We start from the raw sequence: 15,795 nt of genomic DNA on the forward strand, positions 1-15,795 counted from the left end.
AACGCTTCTGCATCAGCTACTTTCACATACACATAACAAAACCCTTCAACAATTTAATCCAGGTTTTTCTCAACCTCAAATCCCAGAATTCATGCTGGCTGGGGGATTCTGGGAGTTGAAGTCCATACATCACCTTCAAGATTTCAAGGCTGAGAAACGCTGCTCTAAACTCTTTACTTCATGAACAGCCCAACACGTTCTCTCACCTGTCCTCACTCCATATTTCAGACTGTCTCTGCAGTCCACTAGAATCTGTTCGAGTGATTCTGGATTGTCGGAGAGTTCAAGGTTGAAGCCTTCCATGCCTTCCAGGAGCTGATGAGGGTGATGGAAATCCAGTACCTTGGTGGACCTGTCAAAGGTCTTCTTCACATAGGTCAGGAGGATATCCACCACTTCCAGAAGGAACTGAACTGTTTGCTCCTCACCGTTCTTGGCTGGCAGTAAATCTGAACAAAGGAACAATAAATAACTAAACCAATTACAGATGGAAAAGAGTTTTTCAGCTTCTCCTGTACACTTTATACTCCAGTGATAAAATACCCTTCAAAGTAAAATTTTAATTCAAGAAGATGATGGGTAGATGATGCATAGATGACATAAAATCGGCATAATCTTCCCTAGATTTTAATCTTTAATCTTTTCTTTTCCTGAAAGCCCCAATATGGAATATTTTTTATTTCTCATGGCCATCACCTTAGGCAAAGAGATGAGTCTTTCAAAACCTATGACAAATGTTATGAGGCTTGTTGTTAATTATATGCATGTGCGGTATTTATTACTTTTGAAAAGTCTAAAAATGCTTTAACTACTTCTGTTGAATTTGGTACACCGTAAGATAATAAGTTTGGTAGACCAAGCCATGCCTGACTCTTATTGAATTCCATTCCTGGTCTCAGGTATAGATTCATTTCTTAAGTAAGTTTTTTTGTTCTGTTTCCCCACCCCCCACCCCAAATGATAACAAAATAATAACAAAAGAACTCTTCTAAACAATAAGCCATCCAACAATACTTCTAAATAATAAGCCATCCAGTTACTGCCAAAACATGCTTGGAAAACAATTTAGGCTGAAACTGTCAGCATGGTCTATAATCATGCGGTGAGTTTTTTTGATCACATAAGAATTGGAAGCTGAATAGCTTCAATCCATCATTTAATCAATGCTCAGCAGTGGCTCTCCTATACACCCATAAATTAATCTAGCAGAATTACTGTAATTTTCATTACCCAATATTCCTATTCTGAACACTAAATATGGATTAGTTAAATTTCATGCTGCTTAAGTCACACCAGGGGAAATGTGTGGCCCTTTAGAAGTTGTTGGATTACAGTCTTTATCATTGGCTATCCTGGCATGAAATGCTGGATACTGGAATTTAGGAATATCTGATGAGCCCCTCACTGCACATCTCTATTTAAAAGCCTGTTTTCTCTGTTTGGAAGTGAAAGTTGGTCTCTCAAGAAGCAAGATAGAAACAGTATTGATACTTTTAGACTTTGGCATTGGAGAAGACTCCTGAGAATATCATAGTGTCAACTGTCTGACTAGTGAACCCAAAATAACTAAACACTCTCAGGACCAAAAGTAAAACTTTATTGGAGACACCATTTTGGTACTGAAGAATCAAAACCAGCTCTGGTTGTCCCACACAAATGCTTGCTAGTTAAACAATGGCTTCCCTTTCTCTCCACCCCTAGGTGACCACGCTGTCTAATTATGAGACATCCTTTTCAAGCATCTGCAGTGGTGACCTTGATAGTTTCCAAGCTCTCATGATCTGTGCACAAAATCTCAGCATGCCATTCCCCCCTCCCCCTCCCATTCATTGGCAAGTTGAATAGTGATAAGGTTTAAAAGAAGCAAAGGGTTCAGTCTTGACACAGAGCTAGCCAAGAAGACAAGCAAATGGAATAAAAATAACAACAAATGGCAAGGCTCAAATTATCCTTCTTCCATGAAATCACTGAGTTGCTTACTGAATTGTTGGCAAAAAATTGTAGCTTTTGACTAATTTGGCAAGAGATGACAGCAACAAAAACCTACAGTAGGAAAATACCAAGGAGGCTATTTCCCCTTGAAATAAGGTTCCATGGTTCACTATTTTCTTCATTATACTCAACTAATGACAGCCTAGAATCCCGGAACAGGAAGAGCAATTTCTGTCGCCGAGCCTCTCTCTGCACTCTGCAGGCATCCAAATCAAGACTTCCTGGACAGATGCTATCTGGCTTCTGCCTGAACACATCCAATGCCGAACAGCCCTTGACCTTGCAAGGCAATTGGTTCTACCATCAAATGGTTTTTATCCGTAGGAATGTAGGAACATTTGATGCAAAATGGCCCGTGAAGCTTAGGTTGCAATGAATCTGTTTGCTTTTAAAGGTACCAGATCAGATTTTTCCTAGCTTGGCTATTTATTTGACAGGTGTATACTTTTGTCCACATATCATGTCCCAACTAACTCATTTTCCAAAACAAATCACTTGCATTTCTTCTCCTTCCATTTCATACATATTGTCAATGAAGTTTATTAACTTGAGGTATGGTGTGATTTGTCCTCTGCAGAATCCATAATGATGGCTATAGTCCATCCAGTAGACCCCACCCAGGTGGAGTCTTGTACTAATGCAGGCTCAGCAATACAATTCTAGAACTCTCCCTAGTGCAAGTCCTTTGTGGCCGGTCATCAGGATCCACCCCTGGATGAATTAAAGCAATTTCCTCAACCCACTGCCCCTCAAGATGCATTGAGCTGCCAATTTCCATCATCTCCTACCCTCATCAAGGTTGAAATCTCAGCTTGGAAAAGAGAAGAATGAACTAATAGCAGCACGTCAGTCCGATTTACTCCTGGGTTCTTGGAGCCATTCTACTAGCATATATACGGGCATCCAGAATCTGAGGAGAATCTCCATCTCACTTGGCCTCACACAAAGAAGCCGAGCTTTGGGTGAGAAACTTCATTTCTAGAAACGATAGAAAATATCTGCAGCACGGGTGGTAGATGTTCATGCTGGCTTGTTCTCTGAGCTTGTTGTTTAGTTTCCGAACATTTTGTCACCAGCTTAGGTGGCATCTTCCACAAGACTTCAGTTGAAGTTGGCCTGGCTGTTTGCCTGGCTGTTTGCTTATGTGTTCCCTGTGTGTTATATATCAACATTTGATCCCTGTTAGGTATATTATATCGCCTAGCAAGGGCCAAGTGAGAAGCAGATAATCCTTTTCCTTTCCCATCCGCATCTGAAGCACGTTCCAACCTATTTCAGCTTGGCTGCCTCTAAGGAAAAAGATATGGCACAGCCTTCCCCATTGAGGTCAATTTAAATTATTCTCAGGCAACACTTCACTAACCGGAGATAATGGGGGTTATCCAGTGGTGGGATTCAATTTTTTTTTACCATGGGTTCTGTGGGTGTGGCTTGGCGGGCATGACATGACTTGGTGGGCGTGGCAGGGGAAGGATACTGTAAAATCCCATTCCCTCCCCACCCCCACTAACCTGCTTTCCAGCTCCATTCTCCTGTGCAGGGCAACAAAAGAAGACCCAGCCAATCAGCTGGGATCCAATGGGAGGCAGAGAATAGATGGGGGCGGGGCCAGACAGAGGTGGGATTTGCCGGTTCTCCGAACTACTCAAAATGTCCGCTACCGGTTCTCCAGAAATGGTCAGAACCTGCTGAATACCACCTCTGGGATTATCACTCAACAAGGTGAGAAGGCATTGTATAATAAGCAATCCGAAAACCTAACTGGCTAAAACCAAAAGAGATTTGATTTACGGCTCTTCCCCATGACTCAGTGGACATGTTCTCCACCATGTCCCTGTAGCGGACAAGCTGTTCCTGGCCTCCATTCTAGGTTGAAGAAGCCAGAGGCCTGGTGTCCTCATTTCCCTTGCAGGGAAGGCTGCCTTTCCCCACCTCGGCAGCTGATGAGAGAACCATCTGCCAATCCCCTGAGTGCCATTACTGGTCCTGAGGTACAGCTAGCATTTAACTACAGCATCTGTCGGACGCCAGTTCTCCACAAGTCTGCAGATCTGTTGCCAAGGTTGAAGAAGACAGGAGGCAAAGGAAGGGAAGAGGTTCTTCGCCAGCCAGGCCTATGAGCTGATCCTCTGCTTGAGGATCCTAGATGAGTCCAAGAGAGGACCAGCCTGAATAATAGCCGACAGATCTGAGAGAGGCATTGTGTGAGTCATCTTTCCCACCACCACCACCGCCTGCCGCTCTCTTTCAGAATGCAACTTCTCAATTTTTATTTAAGGTACTTTTGAACGTGGGTTTATTCCTTTCATGGAATACAGTAACCTTATGTTCAAAAGCAGTTCCATCCCCACAACAGCCAACATGTGTGCAAGAGTTGTTTTATCATATTGCACCTGGCGGGTGCAATATGGGAGAGCTCTACCATAAAATACCAGAGCGCTCTCTCCCCCCCGCCCGTCCCTCTCTTCCTCCCTCCCTTTCTCTCTTTCCCTCCCTCTCCCTTTCTCCCTCCCTCCCTCTCTCTCCCTCCTTCCCTTCCTCTCTCCTCCCCCTTCCTCTCTCCCTGTCCCTCTCTCCCTCCCTCTCTCTCTCCCTTCCTCTCCCTCTCTCCCTCCCTCCCTTTCCTCCCTCCTCTTCCCCTCCCTCTCTCGGTTTCCCTCCCCCTCTCCCTCCTACCACCCATACACACAGAGCTAGGAATAGACAAACTTGGCAATGACAATGACATGTAGAGCCTGGTTTGAAAGAATGGTTCTCCTGTTGCCCAAAGCTGAATAGGCCTAGGGAGTGGTTCCCAATCTTTTTTTCGCCCTGCACCCCTAAAGAAATTTCACTCGAACCTTGTACCCCCGAAATAAATAATAAATAAAAATGCCAACATATAGCTAATATCCTATTATTTACCTGGACTTTTCTTGCACCCCCTGGAATATCGTCTTGCACCCCCAGGGGGTGCGAGCATCCCAGGTTGGGAACCCCTAGCCTAGGGGATGCTGTGCAGGGACCAGAGAGGTAGATACTAGATAGGCTCTGGACTTCCTGCCATGGGAATCATCCGACTTCACCATGGACAAGTGGTCAGTGAAATGTCTCAGGGTGAACCCATTTGTGTAGGCATCCACAGCTACCCACAAATGATGCCAAAAACGATGGAGTGTGCACAACGGAGTGTGCATCGTGACATCGCAGGCCAGCTCCGGCCTTTCTAAGGTGTGTGTTACAACATGGCACTCCTAAGAAGAGGAGTTGGCGACCCCTATTTCATCGTTTGCCCTCCTCCCTTCTTCACCGACACCTATGCTCATCATAGTATAACTTCAGCTTACTGGTTGCTTGAAGGAAAAGAAGAGCCCCTTTAATAAAATAACTGCTAAGGATAAACTTTCAACTGCTCTGGGGTTGGAGGCAAAGAAAGAATGCAAGATTTTGACAAAGAAAAGAGATTGCCTGGGGAATGTCCCTTCTATAATTAAAAGAAAATGGGGAACCGTCTTCAGGGATTAGTCTCAATAAAATACTAGCTAGTCTCCGAAAGAGTGGAAGTGATACCAGATTTAACAAAATAGACCTCTAATGAAGAGGCTGTGCAAAAAAAAAAACCCACCCCACAACCCAATTAAAAAGACCCTCACCCATTGGTTTTGAATAGGAGAGGACTGGATCATCAAAATATCCCAGACTGACTGACTGACTGGGGAGTCAAGCAACTGGGTGATTTCCAGCTATTTCGGACCCCAATTCCCTTCAGCTCCAGGCAAGATGGGAAATGATAGACAACGCAGGCGGGCGCTGCGATCCAAAATACCTGTGCTAATTAAAGCCAATGAAAAGTGAGGTTCGGGTTAGCAGAAGCTCTTGGGCTGATGGTAATACAAGTGGGGTATTGAGCACTTCAGTGCAGGCAGGAGGAGGAAGCCTGCCAGCCGAATGGCTGGCTCAAAACCCAGGATCAACTCCCCAGTCCAGCACAAGACATCCTGACCAGGGAAGCTCATAAATCAAGCGGGGTGGCGGGGGGTGTGATAAATAACTTGTTGCTTGTTGGCTCTTAGCAGCTGCATGTAAACTGAGAAGCAGGGAGAGGGAAGGAAGGCGCCCATCCCAAAAGCCTAGCTTATCTCTTCCAGGTTAAGGGACTGAGCCTAAAAGTAAACGTGGCGAGAAAGAGTTTGCTCACTAAACTTAGGATTTATTTAATTTTATTTTAAAAAGAGAGAAAACCCATAAAACAGAAGATTCCCCCCACCCACCCCTCACCCACAACAGCGGATAGGCTAGAAGTGCATAAAGAAGAAGAGAGCCACTGAGAAAACAGGGACCACAGAATGGGTGCGGTCCCAGGTTCCACCTGGGCAGGGTTGGGCTTGCGAAAGGAATTTGGGGAATTTTGTTTTGTCTTGAACTTACACCAGAGGCTGGTGATCGTTTCTATGTGGTTTTTTGCCCATAAAAGGATGGAAAGCTGTGCAATTTGTTTTCAGGCATCAAGGTTGGTCTGGCATCCTTTGGTTCTCGACCTGCAGAAAGAGGCTCAGAACCTTATGGGACAAGTTGGCAGAGACTTTCCTTTTGCACTTGGCATTGAAAACTATATAGGTAGTCCTCAACTTACAACAGTTCACTGAGTGATTGTTCAAACGTCATTGGGTTAATGTCATTGCTCAGAAGATCATGGGTTGCCCTCTCCTCTCTTTGGAAGAGCTTTATAGTGCCCGCTGCCTTAAGAAAGTTCAAAACATCCTCAAAGATCCATCTCATCCTGGGAACTCTTTTTTTTGAACTATTACCATCCAGCAGACGGTACAGGATAATAAAAACAAGGACAAATAGGTTGAAAAAGAGCTTCTATCCCAGGGCAGTAGCTCTTTTGAATTCTGCTGGTGTTGGTGTGGTGTCAGGGGTTTCCGGTTCAATGTGTGGAGTGTGAATGATGCGTGTTTGTGTTTATTGTCATGGTCATGATGTGCACTGAAGATGGTGTTTGATTTCGTTGTACGAGGTGCAATGACAATAAAGCAAAGCAAAGCAAACTAAACTAAATGTTACAACGGCACTGAAAAAAAGCGACTGATGACCGTTTTGTTCCCTCACACTTATGACCATTGCAGCATTCCCCACGGTCACGTGATTTACATTCGGATGCCTGACAACCAATTCGCATTTATGACAGTTGCAGTATCCTGCGGTGTGTGTGTGTGTCATGCGGTCCACCTTTTGTGACCTTCTTGACAAGCAAAGTCCATGGGGAAGCCAGATTCACTTAACAACTGCGTTACTAATTTAAGAACGGCAGTGATTCACTTAACAACGGAGCCCAGAAAATGGGGCAAAACCCACTTAACACATGTCTCACTTAGCAACATAACATTTGGGGCTCAGTTGTGGGAGTAAGTCTAGGACTGCTTCTATAAATGGAAGTTTCATTTCAGCTGCAGTCGACCAATCCTTGAGAAGTCTTTGAGTAACCCTCTCCAATTTAAAGCCAATTGATGGCGTTAGGCTCTCTGCTTCCCATTGCTTGCCCCAAATAACTTCCCTTTCCTGCTTCTGAGCTGCAGGACACCCTCCTCGGACTGTCCCACTACCGATGACCCAAGTTGCACCAACTTGCAAAACAGGAGAAGCATTTGGCTCGCTTGGTAGCTGGCAACACCCTGAAATGACCTCAGATGCCAGCAGTAGGAGAGGGATGTCCCAGGACAGGAAAACAGCTTCCAGCTGCTTGGCATAATCCTCCTCTCTCCCTCTCCCGCCACCACCCCTTTCCTAGGAAGGGAAGCACCTTGGCAGGTTGGGGCTTTTGAGAGCCAAGGAAGGGATACGAAGGCACTTCAAACTTGGCAAGTTTAAGACTTGTGGACTTCAGCTCCCAGAATTCCTGGGCTACCACGACTGGAGGAGGAATTCTGGGAGTTGATGTCCACCAGTCTTCAAGCTGTGGAGTTTTGAAGAGCCCTGGAAGGGAACCTCGGGATGGGGCGGCAGGCGAGGGCGAGGGCGAGGGCAAGAGAATCGGGACTTTAAGTTTACCCCGGGCGTAGAGGTTGGAGAAGTCGGTCTCGGTCTTCTGGAAGCGGCCTTCCTTCTCGCTGTTCTCGCAAGCCAGCAGGTTCCGGCTGCTCTGCCGTTCCTTGAGCGCGCTCACCAGCCGGCTCTTGTCTTCCAGGCTGTTGTTCCTTTGCAGGAAACCTGAGGGGTTAGGAGAAGCGGGACAGGTCAGCTGAGGCGCCTCCATCGCGCTCTCCATGGTCGATCCGAGCCAGCAGCTGCATGCACACCCTCCCGCGGAAAGGGGTCCCTGGGACGTTCCCACGGGCGACCAGCTCTGCCCAGAGCGCCTCTCTCTCCCTCCCTCCCTCCCCGTTGTCCGGGAGATGGATTTATAGGGAGAGGGAAGGAGCCCGCGGGGAGGAGACCCCCCCTCCCGACAGGGGAAAGGCATGGGACGGGAGGGGGGAGTGGATGATCGCCCATGCCTTCTCGTCTTTGGCTTGGAGGTCATCTTTGGTCACAAAAAGGGGACATTCCGGACGAGGCAAGGGTGGCTTTTCGCCCCACAGACTGAAATGGAGAGGGCTTTAGGGCAGAGGGGCGAAAGTCCAAGGGTCTTCAAACTTGGCAAGTTTTGAGACTGGTGGACTTCAACTCCCAGAATTCCTGAGCTACCCTGACTGGAGGAGGAATTCTGGGAGTTGAAGTCCACACGACTTCAAAGCTGTCAAGTTTGAAGCCAACGGTTTGGGAAAAACAAGGACGACGCCTTCTCAGAAACCACCCGGGAGGATTATGGAGGACGCAGGGCAGAACCCCATGAAATACACGCAGGATGGGCGGCTTCCTTCAGATGTGGTTGAACTACAATGCCAGAAGTCCATCCAGCCTGCCCCCAAAAAGTGAAGGACCCTTGGATTTGTAGTTCGATCAACCACCGGTGGTGGCTCATCCCTCTTGCAAAGGAAGCCCAGGATGCCCCTTTCTACACACCTGGCGTCTTAGGGATGCCACAACCGTTCTTGTGTTTGGAGTGACCTCATCCCAAACACCAGTCAGCCTGCAGCCTCGGTCCCCAAATATAATGAGACTAGCTGCTATTTAGAACTCTGTCCTATTATAAGGATTCATCACAATCACACACCCGTGAAATCAAACGGAATACACAGTGGCCCCAGGTTGAAAACAGAGAAGCACGCCGAAAAGATAACGCCAGGTAAGGTTCTCAAAAGAAAAAGGCTTGAGAAAATTAAAATCGAAAGAGATTTTTGTATATTTGTGTTCTTTCTATCTATCTATCTATCTATCTATCTATCTATCTATCTATCTATCTATCTATCTATCTGATCATCCACCCGACCGCGATGTAGCCCCAGGGCAGAGGGGGAAGGAGGTAAACAGATCAAAGATAGATGCATCTATACCCGAAAGCGTCTTCTCAATTGGTAGAATATCAGAGTTGAAAGGGGCTTGGGAGGTCTTCTAGTCCACCCCCTTTCTCAGGCAGGAAACCCTGTACTATTTCGGACAAAAGACAGTCCAATCCCTTCTTAAGAACCTCCGGTGTTGAAGGCAAGTCGTTCCATTTGATGAATTGTTCTAACTGTCACGAAATCTCCCCTTGGTTCTCCGTTGCTTCTATCATAGAAGATCATAGCATTGTAAAGTGGATGGATGGAGGATAGATTTGTAGAGTTGGAAGGGACCCTAAAGGTTATCTAGTCGGTAATGTGCAGGAAAACGAATGAAACAATGCACCAGAATTAGTTGCCCAGACCCCTTTTAAAAACCCCAAGAGATGGAGGTCCCACAATCTCCACATTTTGTCCGGTTGGACAGATCTTACAGTGAGGAAGCCACCCCCACCCCACCCCCCAATCTAATTTCTCCGGAACTCGCCTTAGCTAGGAAGGTCGGAGAGAGGGAAGAGCCAAGTGTCACTGTTTATGGAGGCGCTGACAGGAGAAAAAAAAAAACACCTTCCCAGAAGACTTTAAATCTTTGCCTGACAGCAAGAACTGAACTCTGGCATACTTGGCCTCACCTCGACCTCTTCTCGCAGGGCTTTCGATGGGGTTCCTTTCAGTGGCGGGATTCAAAAAATTTTACTACCAGTTCTGAGGGCGTGGCTTGGTGGGCGTGGCAGGGGAAGGACACTGTAAACTCTCCAGTCAGAGGTGGGATTTGCCGGTTTTCCGAACTACTCAAAATTTCCGCTAATGGTTCTCCAGAACTGGTCAGAATCTGCTGAATACCACCTCTGGTTCCTTTCCGTTCCGGAGAAATAGATGCCCCATTACCACAACGGTGCAAGCTAAGCCCTCCCCGCCTCAGCCTTATTCAATTTGGCCGTATTTACTTTTTTTTTCCAGCCGGGAAGGATAGGGAGATGAAAAGCAAGCGGGACCATCTTGTCAGCCTTAAAGAGAATCGGGTTTTCACCCCCCTCCCCTCTTTTGAAGGTGATACTGGGAAGGCTCCCAACTCCCAAGTTTCCCTTTGAGTAAAGCCATTCACCGCCTTGCTGAGAGGACGTTTTCCTCAGAGGACGACATTTATTAGCCTGAGGAGGTTTCTGGGATCCGAAGGGAGGGAGGGAGGAAGGAGGCAATCGAAAGGAAGGAAGGAAGGAAGGAAGGAAGGAAGGAAGCAAGCAAGCAAGCAATAAAAGGAAGGAAGGAGGCAATGGAAGGAAGGAAGGAAGGAAGGAAGGAAGGAAGGAAGGAAGGAAGGAAGGAAGGAAGGAAGGAAGGAAGGAAGGAGGAAGGAAGGAAGAAGGAAGGAAGGAAGGAAGGCAAAGGAAGGAAGGAGGCAATGAAGGAAGGAAGGAAGGAGGCAAGGGGAAGGAAGGAAGGAAGGAAGGCCCTTTGAATCAGTGTTGATTCTTTCTTTCCTTTTTCTTTCCTTTTCTTTTTCTTTGTTTTTCCTTTGAATAAGTGTTGATCTATCCTTTCTTTCTCTTCCTTCCTTCCTTCCTTCCTTCCTTCTCCTTCAAATCAGCGTCGACCCCCCACCTCTCTCTCGACTGGCCCAAGGTAACTCAGATGGCGTCATGCCTAAGGAGGACCCGAAGCCTCTGCTTTTCTTAGGGTTAAATTAGACTCTCCTTCTCCAGCCTCGCGCCCCTCGGAATCTTCAAAGCCAGCGGGGCCTTTGCCCTAGGATCTGCAATTCCAACACAGCCGAGAAAGGGGCTTTTGAAGGGGGGTGGGGGAATCGTTAGACACGAAGCCTCTCTTTACTTATTACGGGAAGCGGTGGCAACAACTTGGAAGATACTTTTTAAAAAAATGCGGGTGTTGCAGGACGGAGTCTTTGAAATGCGAAATTAAACCAGGTCTTGGAGAGGGAACTATTTCTCACCTGGATGCGAAGAAATTTCGCCGAAATAATAAAGAGAGAAATGGGGTGGACAATCCATTGTGTGAGCGCAGTCCTCTTTCCCCCGCGGGCTCACCTAGCGCCCGTCCCCGAGCCCCACAAGGGAGATAAAGTGGCGGAGGAAGGGAGGCGCCTCTGCTCACTCTTTGCCTCACCGCGAAACTTGGGGAAGCCAAAGGAAGGAGAGGCGTGGTCCTTAGAAGCGATCCAGTCGGTGCTAAGCAAGGCTGCCCACATCTGCTGTTCTGAATCAGTTCCCCTCACCCCCTGATGCTACGAAGATTGTGCTTTTTCTACCAGCGGGGGGGAGCTGCTGTAGGAGAAGAGCAGGCCGAGCTGAGGGGCGGAGTTAAGTCTGTCATTAGTTTAGATTCCTTGCATCCCCACAAGCGCTCCAACGCCTCCTTATCTAACACAGACTTCAGAGGATAATTAGGACTGCAGAAAAAACAATGGCTACCCACCTGCCTTCAATCGAGGACCTGTATACTGCACAAGTCAAAAAGAGGGCTGTGAAAACATCTACAGATGCCTCACATCCCGGACATAAACTGTTTCAACTCCTTCCCTCAAAACGACGCTCTAGAGCACTGCACATCAGAACAACTGGACACAAGGAGAGTTTTCCCCCAGTGCCATCACGCTGTAAACAAATAATTCCCTCAACACTGTCCAACTATTTACTAAGCCTGTATTACTATTACTATTAATCCTCCCATCCTTCCTTTCACCCATTTCCTCCCACTTATGACTGTATGACTGTAACCTTGTTGCTTGTATCCTAACAATTTTTGACTGTTTCCTAGTATGATTTGATTGCTTATTGTACCCTGTGACTATTATTAAGTATTGTACCTTATGATTCTTGACTCTTGACGAATGTATCTTTCCTTTTATGTACACTGAGAGCATTTGCATCAAGACAAATTCCTTGTGTGTCCAATCACACTTGGCCAATAAAGTATTCTATTCTATCTGAATTCTGTTGACCCTTATCTGTTACCAATTTAGTGTTGAACTTTAGTTAACCAATTTCTTACATAGAGGCTTGAATGAATCTTCTATGCTGCTGCAGTCTTACCAATGGGTTTCTGATCCTTTGCACCTGAAGCTGTCCTGGCAGTATTGCTGCCATTTTCCCAGTTTTCTTGAAAAATAGATCCGGGTTAATTGATCACTTCCAAGCTCCAGAGTTTTGCTTATTTTAAACAATGACTGTTCCCCCAAGGTACTAAGGACACCTAGTTCAGTTCTTGTCTAATTGAGAGATTCTCTGCCACCACCCAAATAACAGCTTGTGAGGGGGACCAGGTTGGGAGGAAGTGGCCAGGTTTTCCAATCACTGACTGGTCCAAAATCCTGCCGGTTACATTTCATGGCTGTTCAGTCTTTGGTGGGCAAAATTAAGACTAACTGGCCCACACTCTCTCAGTTATGGGATTCAGTCATTCCAGGCTATAATTTAAAAAACTGGCTTTAGCCTACCCTCAATATGTGAAGCCATCCAATTATAGCTTAATTATGGACAACCATTTAACCAAAGCCAGTTAAGGCTTAGTGGTTAAGGTGCTGAAATAAAGTGATCACCTTGTATGCTGTCTTAAACTTCTAAATAAAAGGTAGAAAGAATATTCAGCCGACATCATAACATATTTTTAAAAATTGGAATTAGTGTAATGTGTGAAATCAGTTAATAGCTAGTAGGCTCAGACTATAAGAGTAATCAATTTTAAGCTGGCTTATTTGTGGTTTGTGTGCTCTCTGAACTTAACCAGCCTGATTTATTCAGTAAAACTAGTTAGGAAACCTTGGTGAGTTAACATGGCCATTGACTAAGAAAATGTAATTGGACCTTTTCTATTCAAACCCTAAGCATTAAACACAAATTTTAGCTTCTTTATTATTATTTTGCTAAATGATGTATAAATACAAGTGCTGTTTGTTCCACACCATCACTGCCACCTGCAATTGAAATTCAGCCAAACATGTGTTCTATGCCAGGTTAAAGATTATCCTTTATTATTAGACGTGACCTTCATTAGGTGTGAAGGAAAAGCTAAGCAGGTCTCCGGCTTGAAACAAAATCTCCCCAAACGATGTTAAAATAGGATATGAATGGAACAATAATTAAACTTTTAAACTTGTTTAAAACATCAACTTATGAGTTGCCATTGCCCATCTCTTATTCTCCAGATCTCTAGGGCTGCAAATCCCACCAGCTTTTGCCAAGAGGGCCTTTTGGTCATGGCTACTGGGATTAATGCCCAGGAAATAATACACAGTCTAGCCCAGAGTTAAGCATGTCAGCCTTGAAACTTAGAAAGCAAATCACCTTCACTTTTGCTGCCTTCCACTCATCAGAAACCAGCACCTGGTAGCACAGGGCTAACCTTGCCTTGGCTCAGAAGTTAAGCAAATTGAACCTGGTTATTACTTGGATGGGAGATCACTAGGAAAAGACAGATTTGAGGACAAGACACGGATATCAAAAACATCCCAGAAGATAGCAGTGGGCAACCACTTGAGCATTGTGGGCAAAAAACAAAAACAAAAAAAACCCTTACATGGATGAGCTTGACTTAAAAGAGATTTTATCTCTTTTTATCTCCTAGGAATGTTAGATATGCAAGGGATCAAAAATACGAAGCCCCTTAATGTGGATTTTCTACCTTTCTTGGCCAGGCTAATTGATAACCATCACTGAACTATCTTGGTAATTATTTCCTTTCTAGAAACTGGATAAACACAGATTTTGAAAGAAGGGTGAATTAAAACAAACCCAGGGACTTTGCCCACAGCCAATTAGGGCTGCTCTCTACTCCTTGAATACAGAGCAACCCAGTTATTCTAAAAAATGAGCCAGGCTTCTATGAAGATGATATATCAGGAAATCTTCCACTAATGCATTAACCAAGTGGTTGCATCTTCATGAGGTTAAAGTAATAAGTACAGATTAGGCAATTACTTTACAATAGATTGTCTATCCCTTTCCTTTCCTGGAGGGTAATGAGGTTTGATTGGCTTTGCCTCTGTAAAGCGTTTTTTTAAAAAAATAATAATAAGAAAATCAATTTTATTCAAAGCAGGTTTTAAAGGACTTGGGGCCAAGAAGGAAATAATATTAGCTAATGAGATGCATATTTATAAAATGGCAACTTCTATGTATAAATTGAGAGGGAAAGGGAGAAATTCTCTGTGTATGGTTCATTTGCTTTAGCTTCAAATGCTGAGCCCTATGAAATAAAAAGGGGGAGAAAATTGTCCATGATTGAAAAGGAAGTTTATAGGGTGGGAGCAGAACACAGGAAAGGAAAATGACTTCCTGGCTCCATTTGATGGTATAGAGATTTTTTTTAAATTCAGATATATTTTGGGGCTGTCTTTGAGACACTTATCTCAAAGTGCAATACTTTTTAGCCTTACTGAAAAGTAAGTATTCTTAAAGCGAGCAGAATGAAGTTCTGAGTCACCATATTTGGACAATGTTTTTATTAGGCCATGAAGTTTACAAAAGAATTGCAAGCATTTAAATTTCCAAGAACTGGGAGGGAGGAGAAAATAGCAAGGGGTGGGGGGCAGGAATAGCAAGGTTGCATCTGCACCAAAGTAAAATCTTAGATGGGCTGCTGGGAAAATCTTCAAATAAATAATTTGGGTCTCTTGGAGGGTTTCACACCAAATGCTAAATCCAAAAGCCAGATTTTAAAATGCAGTGGTTGCATTCATGAAGGTTACATCAGAACAAATAAACAAGCCATGTTATGACTGAAACGATACCCAGAAAATAATAGGTATAGATAGAGGCTGGGGTCCCAAAACATGCTAAACCGTAAACTACTCAATCCTATTTTCACTTAGCCTAGTAGTGTATCATGCAAACCTGAAGTATAATACATAGAGTTGTCCACTGTTTTCCTTACGAATAATTGGGAACATTCATTCTATGCCTTACTTTTGGGCTAGGGTTTTCCCAAAGACCAATCACTCAGCAGGGGTAAATGCCAAGACTCATCCGTTTTGAAAGCCATATATCACATAACAGAATTTCTGAGCAGATGCAAAATATTTTCACCTCATCACTACTACGTAATCATAGATGCCGAATGCCAATGAGGCAAGTTTAGAGCAAAAGCACTGATTTCTGATCCAGTCTCTGACAGATTAAGTTAAGCCCTCTCGTTTTAGAAATTAAGCCTCCATTTTGAGAAACCCGATAAAAGAACTTTTCTATCAACATCCCAAACATATTTATTTCTATTTCCAAATAGCTGGAATTCACGTTGGATGATTTCATCTTGATTTATTGCAGCAGACCTCATGCCAATTGCATTCCAGCAGTCAAGGTAAATGTTACAAAACCTCAGGCAGCTGCCAGAAACCTAAATTTCTTTTTCTTTGAAATCTCATATAGAATGTTGGGATACTCTCTAA

General features: G+C 44.8%; 1 protein-coding gene across 3 annotated transcripts in view; it reads right to left on the bottom strand.

The window, feature by feature from the left end:
- The window catches only part of GAD1 (glutamate decarboxylase 1), a 55,758-nt gene that overhangs the window by 28,461 nt on the left and 11,502 nt on the right, over window positions 1-15,795 (bottom strand). For all 3 annotated transcript variants that reach the window (XM_087919954.1, XM_026696733.2, XM_087919953.1), the window contains 2 exons: window positions 8,023-8,181; window positions 207-449 (listed from right to left, as the gene is read on the bottom strand). In XM_087919954.1, the coding sequence (XP_087776080.1) occupies window positions 207-449; window positions 8,023-8,181 (402 nt within the window). The remainder of the gene's footprint in view (window positions 1-206; window positions 450-8,022; window positions 8,182-15,795) is intronic.

Source organism: Pseudonaja textilis, chromosome 1 (genome assembly GCF_049901715.1).
Source record: "Pseudonaja textilis isolate UNSWEBS1 chromosome 1, rPseTex1.2, whole genome shotgun sequence".
In the NCBI taxonomy this organism is placed as follows: Eukaryota; Metazoa; Chordata; class Lepidosauria; order Squamata; family Elapidae; genus Pseudonaja; species Pseudonaja textilis.